Consider the following 12,408-nt stretch of genomic DNA (forward strand, 5'->3'; position numbering starts at 1 on the left):
TATTCTGTTTTCGCAGAAACCACTCATTATAGATTTCCTATTCTTAACATAATACTTATATAAAATAAAAATTATATATACACATTTACATACATACACAGGTTGTAAATAAACATGTTGTGAATGTGCATGTAAATGGTTTGTCTACATCTGTCTTCCCAAGAAGAACATTGTAAGTATGAAGATAGAAATTATTTGTGGCAGGCAGATTCAAGATGGCCCCCAATGATCCTCACCTTCTGGTATTTCTACCCTTGTTTAATCTTCTGTCCTTGAAATGGTTTGCCTTGGGGATTTGCTGCTAACCAACAGTATACAGAAAAGGTGATTAAATATGACTTCCACAATTAGTCTACAAAAGATTGTGATTTCTGTCCTGCAAACTTTCTCCCTCTTGTTAGGTTGAAGAAGCCAGCTACCATGTTAGTGAGACTCCTCTGCCAAGGAACAAATGATGGCCTCCACCCAACAGCCAGCAAGGAAATGAGGCCTTCAATCAAACTGCCCTTGAGGAACTGAATCTTGCCAACCATCATGTAAATGAACTTGGAAATGATCCTTCCCCAGTTGGACTTTTAAATGAGCCTGCAGCCCTGGCTAACACTTGACTGCAGGCTTGTGAGAGACTGTGAAGAGAGGACTGAGCTAAGCCATGCCCAGATTCTCGACCCATAGAAACTGTGAGATTATAAATGTGTGTTGATTTATGCCTAAAAATTTGTGGCAATATTCTACAGAATAATAAATAACTAACACAGTATTCAACAAATATTTGTTGAAGGAATAAATGATGCTTGAAGGCATTTATTTAATTATCTTTGTAAAGAATATCCAATCACATACTGGTTACATGACCTGAAAAAATTGTTTTCTCTCTCTGGAGGTCAGTTTCTTCATCTGTTTAACTAGGTAATTAATTTGGATAAACTCTAAAATCCCTACTAGATTTCATATATATAGAGATATATATGATATATAATTTCATATACATAATGAAAATAAATTATATATATATACAAATTTTATTTTTATTCACATTAATGAGACAGAAGGGAAGCAATTAAAATAAAATTACATGCATTAAATTTAATCTTGAGATTAAATTTATGCTATGCTCTAAAAAGCAAAGCCTCAATTTATGATTCATCCATATTAATTTCAATAAAATATAATTTGGTTATCTCAAGGAAAATTTAGATTAAAAATATTTCTGTCTCAAATCTCTAATTATTTTATATTTTATAGATGAACATGCTAAAGATATTTAAAAGATATTTTAAAGATACTTTCTATGTAAATGGTTAGTCTCTTGAAAATACTGGACTGAAATTTCTAAAATATACCGATCACATGAAACCTATATTTTAAAGTATGAGGAAGAAATTTAAATTTCGAGGATAAGATTGAGCTATCAGTTAAAATCCATTTTTAAAGAACAATTGATAGATAGATTTAGAATAAAAAGCTTGGTTTACTCAATCCTCCAAAATATATGAGTATAATATCACAGTGATATTATATTGATTTTTTTTTTTTTTTACATATTATTCAGATACTTTCTGTCCTCAAAGTCTTAAACTATTGATCAAGGTATATGCATGACCCTTAAAAAAGAAAAAAATGAAATCCTGACTTTGAATCTTCTAAAACCAAACTAAAGGTGTAATACTGGTCAAAAATTGTGAGCCAGATATGTTGTGTTAGTTTTCTGTTGCTGCTGTGACAACTGACCTCAAACTTAGCTGCTTAAAAAAAAAAAACCTATTTATTATCTCTCAGTTTTCATGATTCAAAAGCATTGGCTCAATATGGCTTAATATGGGTTCTCTGCTTAGGGTCCACGATGCTAAAAGTCAAGTTGTCAATCGGGCTGTGTTTCCTACTTGGGGCTCTGGAAAAGAACTGGCTTCCATGGTTATTCAACATGGAGACAGATTTCATTCCCTTATCACATTTTCCATGTGGCTGTCTCAATTTTCAAGCCCGCCAAGGGGAGGAAGTGCTCACACTTCAAATCTCTCTTTCTCTTGTGCTGAATTCCTCTGCTTTTAACTGCTCATGATATTACAGTGAACTCACCTGGATATTCCAGAATAATCTCCCTATTTCAGATCAACTTTTACCACCTCTGTGAAATCCTTTTTGCCATGTAATGTAACACAATCATGGGGATGACACCAAGGGGTGATGGTCGTGAGACAAAGATTCTGCTTATCACATGGGATGAAGTTTTTCGTTTTCTTCTCACATTTTGAGACTATTATTGTAGGTACTCAGTTTTACCATTCTTTTAGATATTAAATCTGAAATGTAAGGCCAAATTAATTTTTTATGTAAATAAAATGCAGAGTACGTACAAATATATCCAGCTATCTTTTACCCAAAATGTAATCTTTAAAGTAAAAATAATTTAGTTATGGAAATAATAAAGGAAAAAGTTACCTTTTGTCACTGTCTTTGTTTCTGGTTTTTCTTTTTTCTCAACTTTTTCCTTGTGAGTTGCTTAAACAGAAAATTTTACATTAGTATACACTTTTAATAGATTTCAAACCAAGTTTTCTCTTGACCTCATTTTTATAGCGACCAAAATAATGAAATATTTTGAAGGTTTATGGCATTAATGAGCCTAATTCAGGAATAAGAAGTTACCAATGAAATAACAACTGTGTAGAATTCAATGTAAAAGACTTGCCTTTAAGACTTAGACTTTTGAAAGCTAGATCCACCCTCTTTCTTTTTTAAGACATTATTCCAAACAGATAAAGCTTTCAGGGAAGACAAACTGAGAGGTAACAATTTTACAAGAATTTGCCCCCAAATATATCATTATTTCAAGAAGAAGCACTGCCTTTAGGATTAATAAAAAGATATATTTAAATCAGGACTGAAGATTTAAACAGTATTTCTCAATAGGGTAACAGTGGACATTTGGGGAAGAAAAAAGTCATGGATTGGAAATATACTTAGCCTCCTCTGCTCCCTACTTAGCAAATGCCCTCAACTCTAAAGTTATTTTGATAAGCAAAAAATAGTATATAATAGTAATGGTGCATAAAATAATTTGAAAAAGTATTGCTCACTGAGTACAGCTTCTTAATTGAACAATATCCCACATGATACCTGAAACATTATACCATCTCCTTGTTTATTTAATACATTAATAAATCAATATGTACTCATTTTAATTTCTATTTTATTGATATACACTGGTAAAATCTTTTGTCTCTCAATAATTTATATACAAAAGATCTGAGAAGTAAAACAGCATGTGAAGCTTATTCTTTTAGTTGAATCATATTAAACCATGTGGTTTGGTAGTTTCCCAAATCACTATACATTTTTCAAAATTTGTATACTATTTGTTGGAGAACAACAGTAAAAAAATTAAATAAATTATAAAAAATTAAGTGATAAAATCTGATATTTGATTAAACAGTTGGCTTAAGGAAAGAGCCAAATTACTAGGGTAAAAAACTAGAACCACAAATATTTCTATTTCTCCAACTTTATAATAAGAATAGCTTTACTTATATCATAAAAGGGAAAAATGTGCTTAAAACATGTATTTTAAAAACCTATTCTCTTTAAATACAGTCAATGAATAGTTTTTCCAGAATCTTAGGGAGATGATGTAAGTCTCATAGAAAGCTGACGGCATAATGCCTGGTTGAAGAACAGGTGACCCAGACAGATGCAATGCTGCTAAGAGAGCAGGTGGCTCCTCCTCCAAGGCTTCAGCATCTTTACCACTTAGCCTGCCCCACAGCCACCTCCACTGTCATTTGGGGTTATTGGTAATAGCTTGGACAATGTTAGCAGATGGAGCCCTATACTAAGCAGGGTACAATTCACACAAGGTCATGGGCTACATTATAATAACATATCTCAAAAAACCCAAACATTCTTTAATCGGCATACAGTAAATTAAAAAACAAGTTTACAATGCAGCATTTTATTTTTGTTTTTCAATTTGGATAAATTTCCTGCAACACTTATAATTTAAGGGTGAAAAATTCTCACATTTTTTAACAAAAAACATTTAGCTACTGTGAATGGTGAAAAAAAAAAAAGAAATATCAGGTTATTTCATTATTTAGAGTACACAGAACCTGATGCTAATAATTCTGTATAACTGAACAGCAGATGGGAAATGGACACCTGTTTCTAGAACAGAGACAGAAGATGGTTGCATTGAACTTCATTATTACTAAGTAAACATTAATAAAAGGACAACTATTTAATTCTAATTTTCAAGTGTGAATACATATAAAATAATATCAAAGCCAGTTTCAACTGATCTGATTCCTAAATGTCATAACGTGTTCTATCTAAATGTAGTGTCTTACAAAACAAAAAATCAGTGCTTGCTTCGACAGCACATATACTAAAATTGGAACAAGACAGAGAAGATTAGCATGGCCTCTGCGCAAGGATGACATGCAAATTCGTGAAGCGTTCCATATTATTCTGGCCTTCACATCTTGGGCACGAAGGGTGACAATCAGCTTTGTATCCAATGAATATTCATAACCAATAAAAAAATGAGATTCTGTGTATAAGAACATAATATAATAAGTGCTGATAAATATTTGCTATTAAAAAAAAACCCAGCAGACTGTGCGTACTCTGGATACATAAATCAGCTGAAATCTGGCCCACGTATCCTAGACATGATACACTCTAAAACAATAGCAAAAAATTAAATTAGAATCTTACTTCACATCATACAGGGAAATGAATTTTGACGAATTAAAATTAAATGTAAAATATAAAACTAAATTTTTAAAAAACTTTAGGAATATATCACTGGCTATTGAATTAATCTTCGAATGAAGATTCAAAAGCAGAAACACCACAAGAAAATATCGACATATCTCACCAATTAAAATTCAAGAACGTAAACATATATACATGAATACATATGTACACATACTCACACATGTCCGTTCACACAGACAGAAGCCCTAACATTAACTGCAAAACAAACTGAGAAAAAGTATTTGAAACAAAAGTGACAGACCAAGATATATGCATACTCATATGACACACACACACATCATTAGGAGAAATGGGCTTCAGATGTGAGCAGTTACACACAAAAAGATACATATGTCTCACTGAGAAACATATTTAAATCTTTTAAGCTACAATAAGCAATTAAAAGCTAAAGTGGGAGAATATATCCCCATTTACATACTATGTAGCTTTTAAAAGAGAATGAAGAAAATATCTATTTACTGATGCTGGAATGATCTCTAGGATATGTTTTTAAGTTATAGAAGTCAGAATATGGGAAATACTAGATACTGTGTAAAAACAGAGATAAACAATAATTTGTATTCCCTGGTAAATGCATAATAAAGCTCTGGAAGGATGTACATAAAACTCTTAAGGGTGGTTTACATGAGTATGTGGGGGAGGGATGGGATGGGAACTCAGTGACAGGAAGGTTTTCACAGTATATCTATACGTGTTAAACAATGAAATAGTGTTATCTATAATAAAAAAATTTAAAAAATAAAAAATAAAAAATGTTCAGTCTAATTAATAGTTTATAAAAATATTCAAGTTAAAAGCGATCTGCTTTCTTACCTATCAAATTGGCAACTATTTTCTGAAATAATATCCTACTTGCTGGCTAAGGCAGTCTCAAAACTGCCAGAGGAAAATTTGACACATTTCTGGAAAGTAAAGTGGTAAAAGAGTTCACGAGTTTTAAATATTTTATTCCCTTCAACCCAGAAATTCCTCTTTCAGGTTCTCTTCTAAGAAAATAATCATAATATGATTTTTAAAAAGAAATGCATGATCATCTAAAACCTGAATGCAAAGAAGTGGTTGAAGGGCAGAGTTCAAGGTGTGACAACAGCAATAAGAATAAATCCATACCTCTCTTTTCAGGTTTTTCTTTTTCTTTTCCTTTGTCTTTGTCTTTCTCTTTATCTCTTTCTCTGTATGTAACTGGAAAGAAACAGATAATACTTTTTATTTAAGAATAAAATAAATTTAAAATTTATTTATTTATTTTTTTTAAAGAATAAACGATGAGATAATTGCATGATAGTTTTTTATGTCAAAACTTACCTGCTGCTTTTAGACATCTTTCTTTAACTGGTTCAAGATTTTACATAGTTAGAGGTTTAAACTTCAAGATAATTATAGATTTATTTTTATATCTATTTTTATTTCATATCCAAGCACAGACTAGTACTAAATCCAGGTCTGATTGCAAAGATAAGAGCACCCCTCAGCTTCTCCAAAGTTTTAATTTAATGAATTGGAAAATTTTTTAAAAAATGCCATATGTCAAAGGAGCCTAGCTTTAATAGTGAATGAATGCCAGAAATATTAGGACCAAAATGCACATTCTTTTGAACTGAGACAAAGAACAATCAACTTAAACTGCATGTGTTAATCTTCTACAGAAACATTCTACACTAAAAGTTTTTGAAAGTATACTGGAACGAGACTAGAATGATACCAAATCTTTTCAAAGAAAATGGAATTTAATTTAATATGAATTGTGATCCAATTAATTATTACAACAAGACTCAAACTTAAGTCATGATCTTACCTCATAGTTTAGTCATAATTCTTATTCATTGTCCAAGCTAGAAACAAGGGATGGCTCCCAAATCATCTCTCTCTTTTATTTTTCACCCTGTTCATTCACCAAGCTCTTTTAATCATACCTTTTTAATAATCCTCTTACCCATCTTCTTTTATTGAATAACATATCCCCTAGCTCTATTTACATAAAAATATAAAAAGAACACCTGCCATGTGCTAAAGGCTCTGAAGACAGATTCCATCCCTGTCATCGTGATGTCAACAAGCTAATGAATGATGGATGCTAAACAAATAATTACAAAGGTAGCCATTGCAGTTAGTATAATAGCTAGGAAGAAAATATTCAAGGTGACATGCTGATATATAAAATGGGACATAATCTAGTCTGTATATTTGTGGAAGGCCCCTTGGTAAAAGTGATATTTAAGGATGTGACACATGAGAGATGAGAGGAAATTAGCCAAGTAAGAGTGAGAAGGACAAAGGGGCAGGAGACCATTCAGAAAGTTGGAGCAGGTTGTCCATTTCAGGCATATTATTATTATTACACCTGTTAGAATAACATCCTGACTAGTCTCTTGAACATTTAGATTTAGATCATTCTATCCCAGTATACCCTTTCTAACATGAAAATCTAATTATATCACTCACCTGTTATAAATGTAAGTGCTCCCCCCTCATTGCTTAGCATGGTATCTGTCACAAAGTGGGTACTATATCAAATATAAAAATATTTTATTGCTCTAGAGACCTGACATTTGCTTACCAATCCAATGTCATTGACCAGGAATTTCTCCTTGAACTTTATTTTCAAGTTATGATAAAATGCTGAGAGTTCCACAAGTACACCATGTGCCCTCAAAAGGCCAGTTGTGCCTGCCACCTACAATTCCCACACCCACATTTCCTCAATTTCCTTCCCCTATTCCATGCACCCATTGTCTTGATCCAAATGCCTCCCTCTCTATAAAGCTTCCTTTGATCTCTACTTATTCCATACACCAATCGCACCATGTACATAATTCTATTTTAGTAATTAAATAATAATACTACAATTGTTGATATGTCTGACTACCCAGTACATAAAATCTTTAGGGGCTATTTTATTTTTGCATCCCTGGCCTGTCACATGGTGTCTGTCACATCTTCTAGTTAAATTCTGTTTATTGATGATGTGGTATAGATGTAATAGGCACTGCTTGCTTCTGATCATTTAAAATTTTTTACAATTTATTAAAATTTCTCAAGTAATTAAAACCTACTGAGAAACAGGAGGGAAAAAAAATCTTAGTGCACCTAGACATTATTTTGTCTTTCCACATTTAACAGTTCTCTTAGGTATTTCTGAGCTACTAAATTCAATATAAATATCTCACAAAATGAGGCAAGGAAATCAGCATTCATACTGACCACAAATAGCTTATTCTGGTTCATTCGGATCACTATTAATTAAGCTAAAAACCAAAAGAAAATCTTGGCAAAAACAAAGCCTCTTTTAAAGTTTCTCTAGGGGGAGCCAAGTTTGCATGAGATAAGCTGTGCTTTCAGAGCCCTGATTGGAAAGACCACCCAAGGGATCACCTAATCTGTGTCTGCCTCAGAAAGGGATGGGACTCTCCCACCTCAGACAGCTGGCTGTCCATTCCACTAAAGGATTTTAAGACTGACGTGTGCACAGGCATAAAGGGGAGAATTAATACAAAATTAAAAGAGCAAGGGGGCTGAATTCAGAATGAAATTAGCATATTAATGCCTCATTCCTGTTACCCTGGGGAATAATCTAGTTCCTCCTGGTCAAAGTTTTGATTTACAGTCACAGTACTGTATGCTGGAAGTTCATTATCCCCCTCAGAAATAACACTACAATACTGCTTAGTGAAGCAGCTGGACCCATATGCTCTAGGGAGCTGTTCAAGATGGCAGACAGCCACTAAAGCTTCTTGGATAGAAACTTCAAACTCTGGCAAGACTATGCTCAAATACCAAGTTTTGAAATGACTTTCAACAATGGAACATTCCATAACTGCTTTAACAATCAGTCTAAAAAAAAAAGGTTTGCTACAACAATTGAATTTGTCTGTGCATCTCTTTGCTAAGCAGTTTTCAGATGGAATAAGAAAAGAGTACTTCCCAGTCACCAGCCCTGTTTGGTAAGTTATATTTTAGCCAGGGCAGTTTTAGCTCAGGACAAAATAAGCTTTTTGCACCTGCTAGAGCTTAATTTGTTTGTCATCCTTATTTACAAGAAACAAAAGTCCCTTCGGTATGCTGATAATTAAAAACAAATAGGATCCACCAGTTGGAATGGCCCTGATGTTTGGCATCTGAGTTGGCACGGCCCTGCTGTTCCTGCACTTGCCCAGACTCTGACCTTTCCTGACCAGAACATTCAGCTCAACTCCACTCAAGTGCATCTCTTACCCTCCCCATGTGGCCCCTCTCCAGCACTCCCCAAGCTGTGCTCTGTGCTTTTGCTTTTGACCCTGAAAGATGCCAGACTGACTTAGTCTTTTTCTAAAATGTATCAGAACTCACAGTCTTCCTGACCCTGTGGTTCTTATTGCGTAAAACACTCCGTAGGGGCCAAACAGTAGGGGACAGGTTATTAAAGTTCTTTCCTTGATCTCTCTGCTTCTCAGTTTGCAAATCAAAAGTTTTGGAGTACAAAAATTTAAAATACTGATTTGTTTTATTTTGTTTTGGTAGCTGTCCAGTGTGGGGATCCAAACCCTTGACCCTGGTGTTATAAAACTATGCACTAACCAACTGAGCTAACCAACCAGTCCTATACTGATTTGTATATTCTACTGAATTCTTCAATTGATCAAATGAATTTATTAACCATTACTCTGGAACTCATACCTGACTTCAGAGCTATTGCAAAGCACTACTTTTGAGTAACCAAACCAAAAGAAATCAGATGGATAAAGCAGTGAGCATTACTCCTTTTCATTGTAAAAGACTTTGGGGAGTGTGTGGTTACCTGTAACAGATTTTACTTATTTTTCATAAAATTAGTTTCTCTAGTTTTTATATTTCTGGTACTTTTCTTGTGGTCAGTATTAGTGTTAAAGTAGTCTATAAATTTTAAATAGGTAAACATTTCAAACGGCTTCATAAAATTCATTTACGTCTATGTTTTATTTCATCATTGTTTTTTATGAAAAAGCATGATACACAATCATGATAAAACTTAAAAAACTTCTGTTTTAGCCACTACTAACAAAAATGTCAGCCGTACTCTTGGTTACTGTATATGTCTACATGTGTGTTTCATTTTTTGTAACTAATTGGTAGAATTTCAATTCTGTGCTAAGGTGAAATGATCTACTCACTTTTTAAGAGACAATGATCAACTCAATAGAAAAGCTTTCTTAGTAAAAAAAACTTCTCAAAGATTGTATTATCCATTTTTCCTAAAGGAAGAATTTATAATTTTAACTTTAATATAAGCACATTATTTTAGAGCTGATAGGAATGTTAGAGGTCAACTAGCATGAACTTCTTTACTTATGGATAATAAAACAAAGGTTCATTAAATTCCATGGCAGAGCAGGAAAAGAATACAGTTATCTGCTTGCTAAACCGGTACTCTTCACCCAAAAGTATGGTCCCTTGTCTGTCCCAGATCCTATGCAGACCGTAAACTTGTTCTTATGAGACAAAGTGTGCTGACTGTATTCTCTGAGTACGTTATCTATGCTCTTCCCTTCAGTAATGTACATATTTCTTTTTCATAATAAAATTCCTTTTATCTATACATTAAAGATGTGGCAAACTACCCAAAGCAACAAATATCAAATAGTACATATACTTTAAATAACAAAATAGATTATTTAACATTAAAATATTAGTTTCATTCTCAAATCTAATTTAATTTTATGGGCAATTTCCCCTTCACTAGGTGCTACATAGCCACAGTAAGAATTGCAATCACTTCCCCATAAATGAACAATCACTATGGAGGCGGTGATGCATAGCTTTGTGTAAAGCCTTCTGTTCTCATTTTCCAGGTTTATCTTTCATAGCTGCCAGAGAGGAAAAGAAAACATAATTTGTACTTTAAGGAGTCAATTAAGTACAACCAAGAAAAGACAAAAATAAAAGTTTATACAATACAGGATGACTAAATTAATTTGTGGGCTTTGAGAGCAGTTTACGAAGGGCCTCAGGATATTTAGACACATTTTAATTGCCCTATTCTCCTTGGGTTTTGAGCCTCAGCTAAATCTCTTATCAGCCTGTGATTCCAAACCTGCAACTGTCTCCCAGAAACTTAAGAAGTCCTAAACTACTCAATCAGTATTACTGGTCTCAATCACCCTTGTTAAAAATATTTCTCTGGCTTTGTTTAATTATGGGTTGAATTGTGTTCCCCACAAAAGGTATATCGGAGTCCTAACCCCCAGTATCTCAGAATGTGATCTTATTTGGAAATAGGGCCTTCACTGAAGCAATCAAGTTAAAATGAAGTAATTAGGCTGTTCCTTAATTCAATATGACTTGCGTTTTTTTTATAAAAAAGGCAAATTTGAACACAGAGACAGATATGCACAGAGAAAGCACAATATGAAAAGACAGAGACACAGGGAGAATACTATTTGAAGATGAAGTCCAAAGTTGGAGTGATTCAGGTACATGACAAAGATTGCCAGTAAACCACCAAAAGCTAGGAGACAAGTATGGAACAGATTCTCTCTCACAATTCTCAGAAGGAACAAATCCTGCGAAAATCTAGACTTTGGACTTCTAGCCTCTATAACCGTGAGACAATTAACTTCTGTTATTTTAAACCATCCAGTTCTTGGTACTTTGTTATGGCAGCCCTAGGAAACTACAAATACTAATAGTAATACTAATAATTAGACTTCTGATGTGTCCCTTTAGGCAAGTTCCCATCTTGTTTCTTGAGGACTGACCTCTGGAGGACTTAGCTTTTATGTCTTCCATTTTAGGTTACAGAGTTCACACCTGAACAACCATTCCTTCCTCTGAGGCTCTACCAGAAAACTGGAGTCATCAATTCAGCAACTGAGCAACTGAGGCAGCCAGAGTTCAAACTGCATCTCTTCTCTAGGACATCTCTGTGGAGTACTCTCCACATGGTGGTATAACTGTAGATTTTCTTTTTGAGATCTGTCATTGGGACTGGGTCTTATTTACCATTGAAATATTAGTGCCCACTATAGTGTTTGGTACAAAGTAAGTGCTGTGAATAAATTAATGTGTACTGTCACCTAATGGCTATTAACAGTTTTTCCATTTTCACTGTCTGCCTGCCAGAATAGCTCCCATTCCCACCAGATAACATGCTCTGATGCTGCCCACCTGCCAGCTGTCAGCATACACTTCTGCCATGTGGACATCCTCCTTATTTTTGAGGGCAATTCCTCACCAGAACACCTGACAGTCCAGGTGGATGTAGCAGACACCTACTGTTCTGACTGCCTAGCAGGCCCTCTTTTTGTCTAGGAGCCTTCTTGGAACAAGTTCTTTCATCTAGTTATATGTCTACCACCAGGTAATCTTGTCTTTTCTGGTTTCTTCTATTCTACGAGTAAAATGACATGTTTAATAGTTAGATAGGAGCCTAAATGTTATCTAAAATTAACAATGAAATATGCAATTGCAAAAGAAGCAAGGAAATATATAATAAACAACCACATGTAAGAAAAAACTAGAAAAAAAAGTAAAAATAATTATTTCTCTGGATAATTAGATTGTGGAATTATTTTTGCATATTCAAATTACCCAGATTGATGTGTACTGCTTTCATCTGTATTATTACAATTTTTGTTGATTTAACGTGAGTGTTTTCAGATTACATGCTACAGATAG

General features: G+C 33.8%; 1 protein-coding gene and 1 non-coding gene across 17 annotated transcripts in view; one reads left to right on the forward strand and one right to left on the reverse strand.

Annotated features, from left to right (window-relative positions):
* TRDN (triadin) overlaps nt 1-12,408 on the reverse strand; it is a 387,419-nt gene that overhangs the window by 263,414 nt on the left and 111,597 nt on the right. For all 16 annotated transcript variants that reach the window (XM_063096118.1, XM_063096115.1, XM_063096120.1 and 13 more), the window contains exons 6-7: nt 5,890-5,961; nt 2,443-2,502 (exon numbers count right to left, since the gene is read on the reverse strand). In XM_063096118.1, the coding sequence (XP_062952188.1) occupies nt 2,443-2,502; nt 5,890-5,961 (132 nt within the window). The remainder of the gene's footprint in view (nt 1-2,442; nt 2,503-5,889; nt 5,962-12,408) is intronic.
* On the forward strand, nt 4,361-4,467 carry LOC134379318 (U6 spliceosomal RNA). The gene has a single exon (XR_010023722.1). It is a non-coding gene; the product is annotated as a U6 spliceosomal RNA (small nuclear RNA).

This window comes from Cynocephalus volans, chromosome 5 (assembly GCF_027409185.1).
Source record: "Cynocephalus volans isolate mCynVol1 chromosome 5, mCynVol1.pri, whole genome shotgun sequence".
In the NCBI taxonomy this organism is placed as follows: domain Eukaryota; kingdom Metazoa; phylum Chordata; class Mammalia; order Dermoptera; family Cynocephalidae; genus Cynocephalus; species Cynocephalus volans.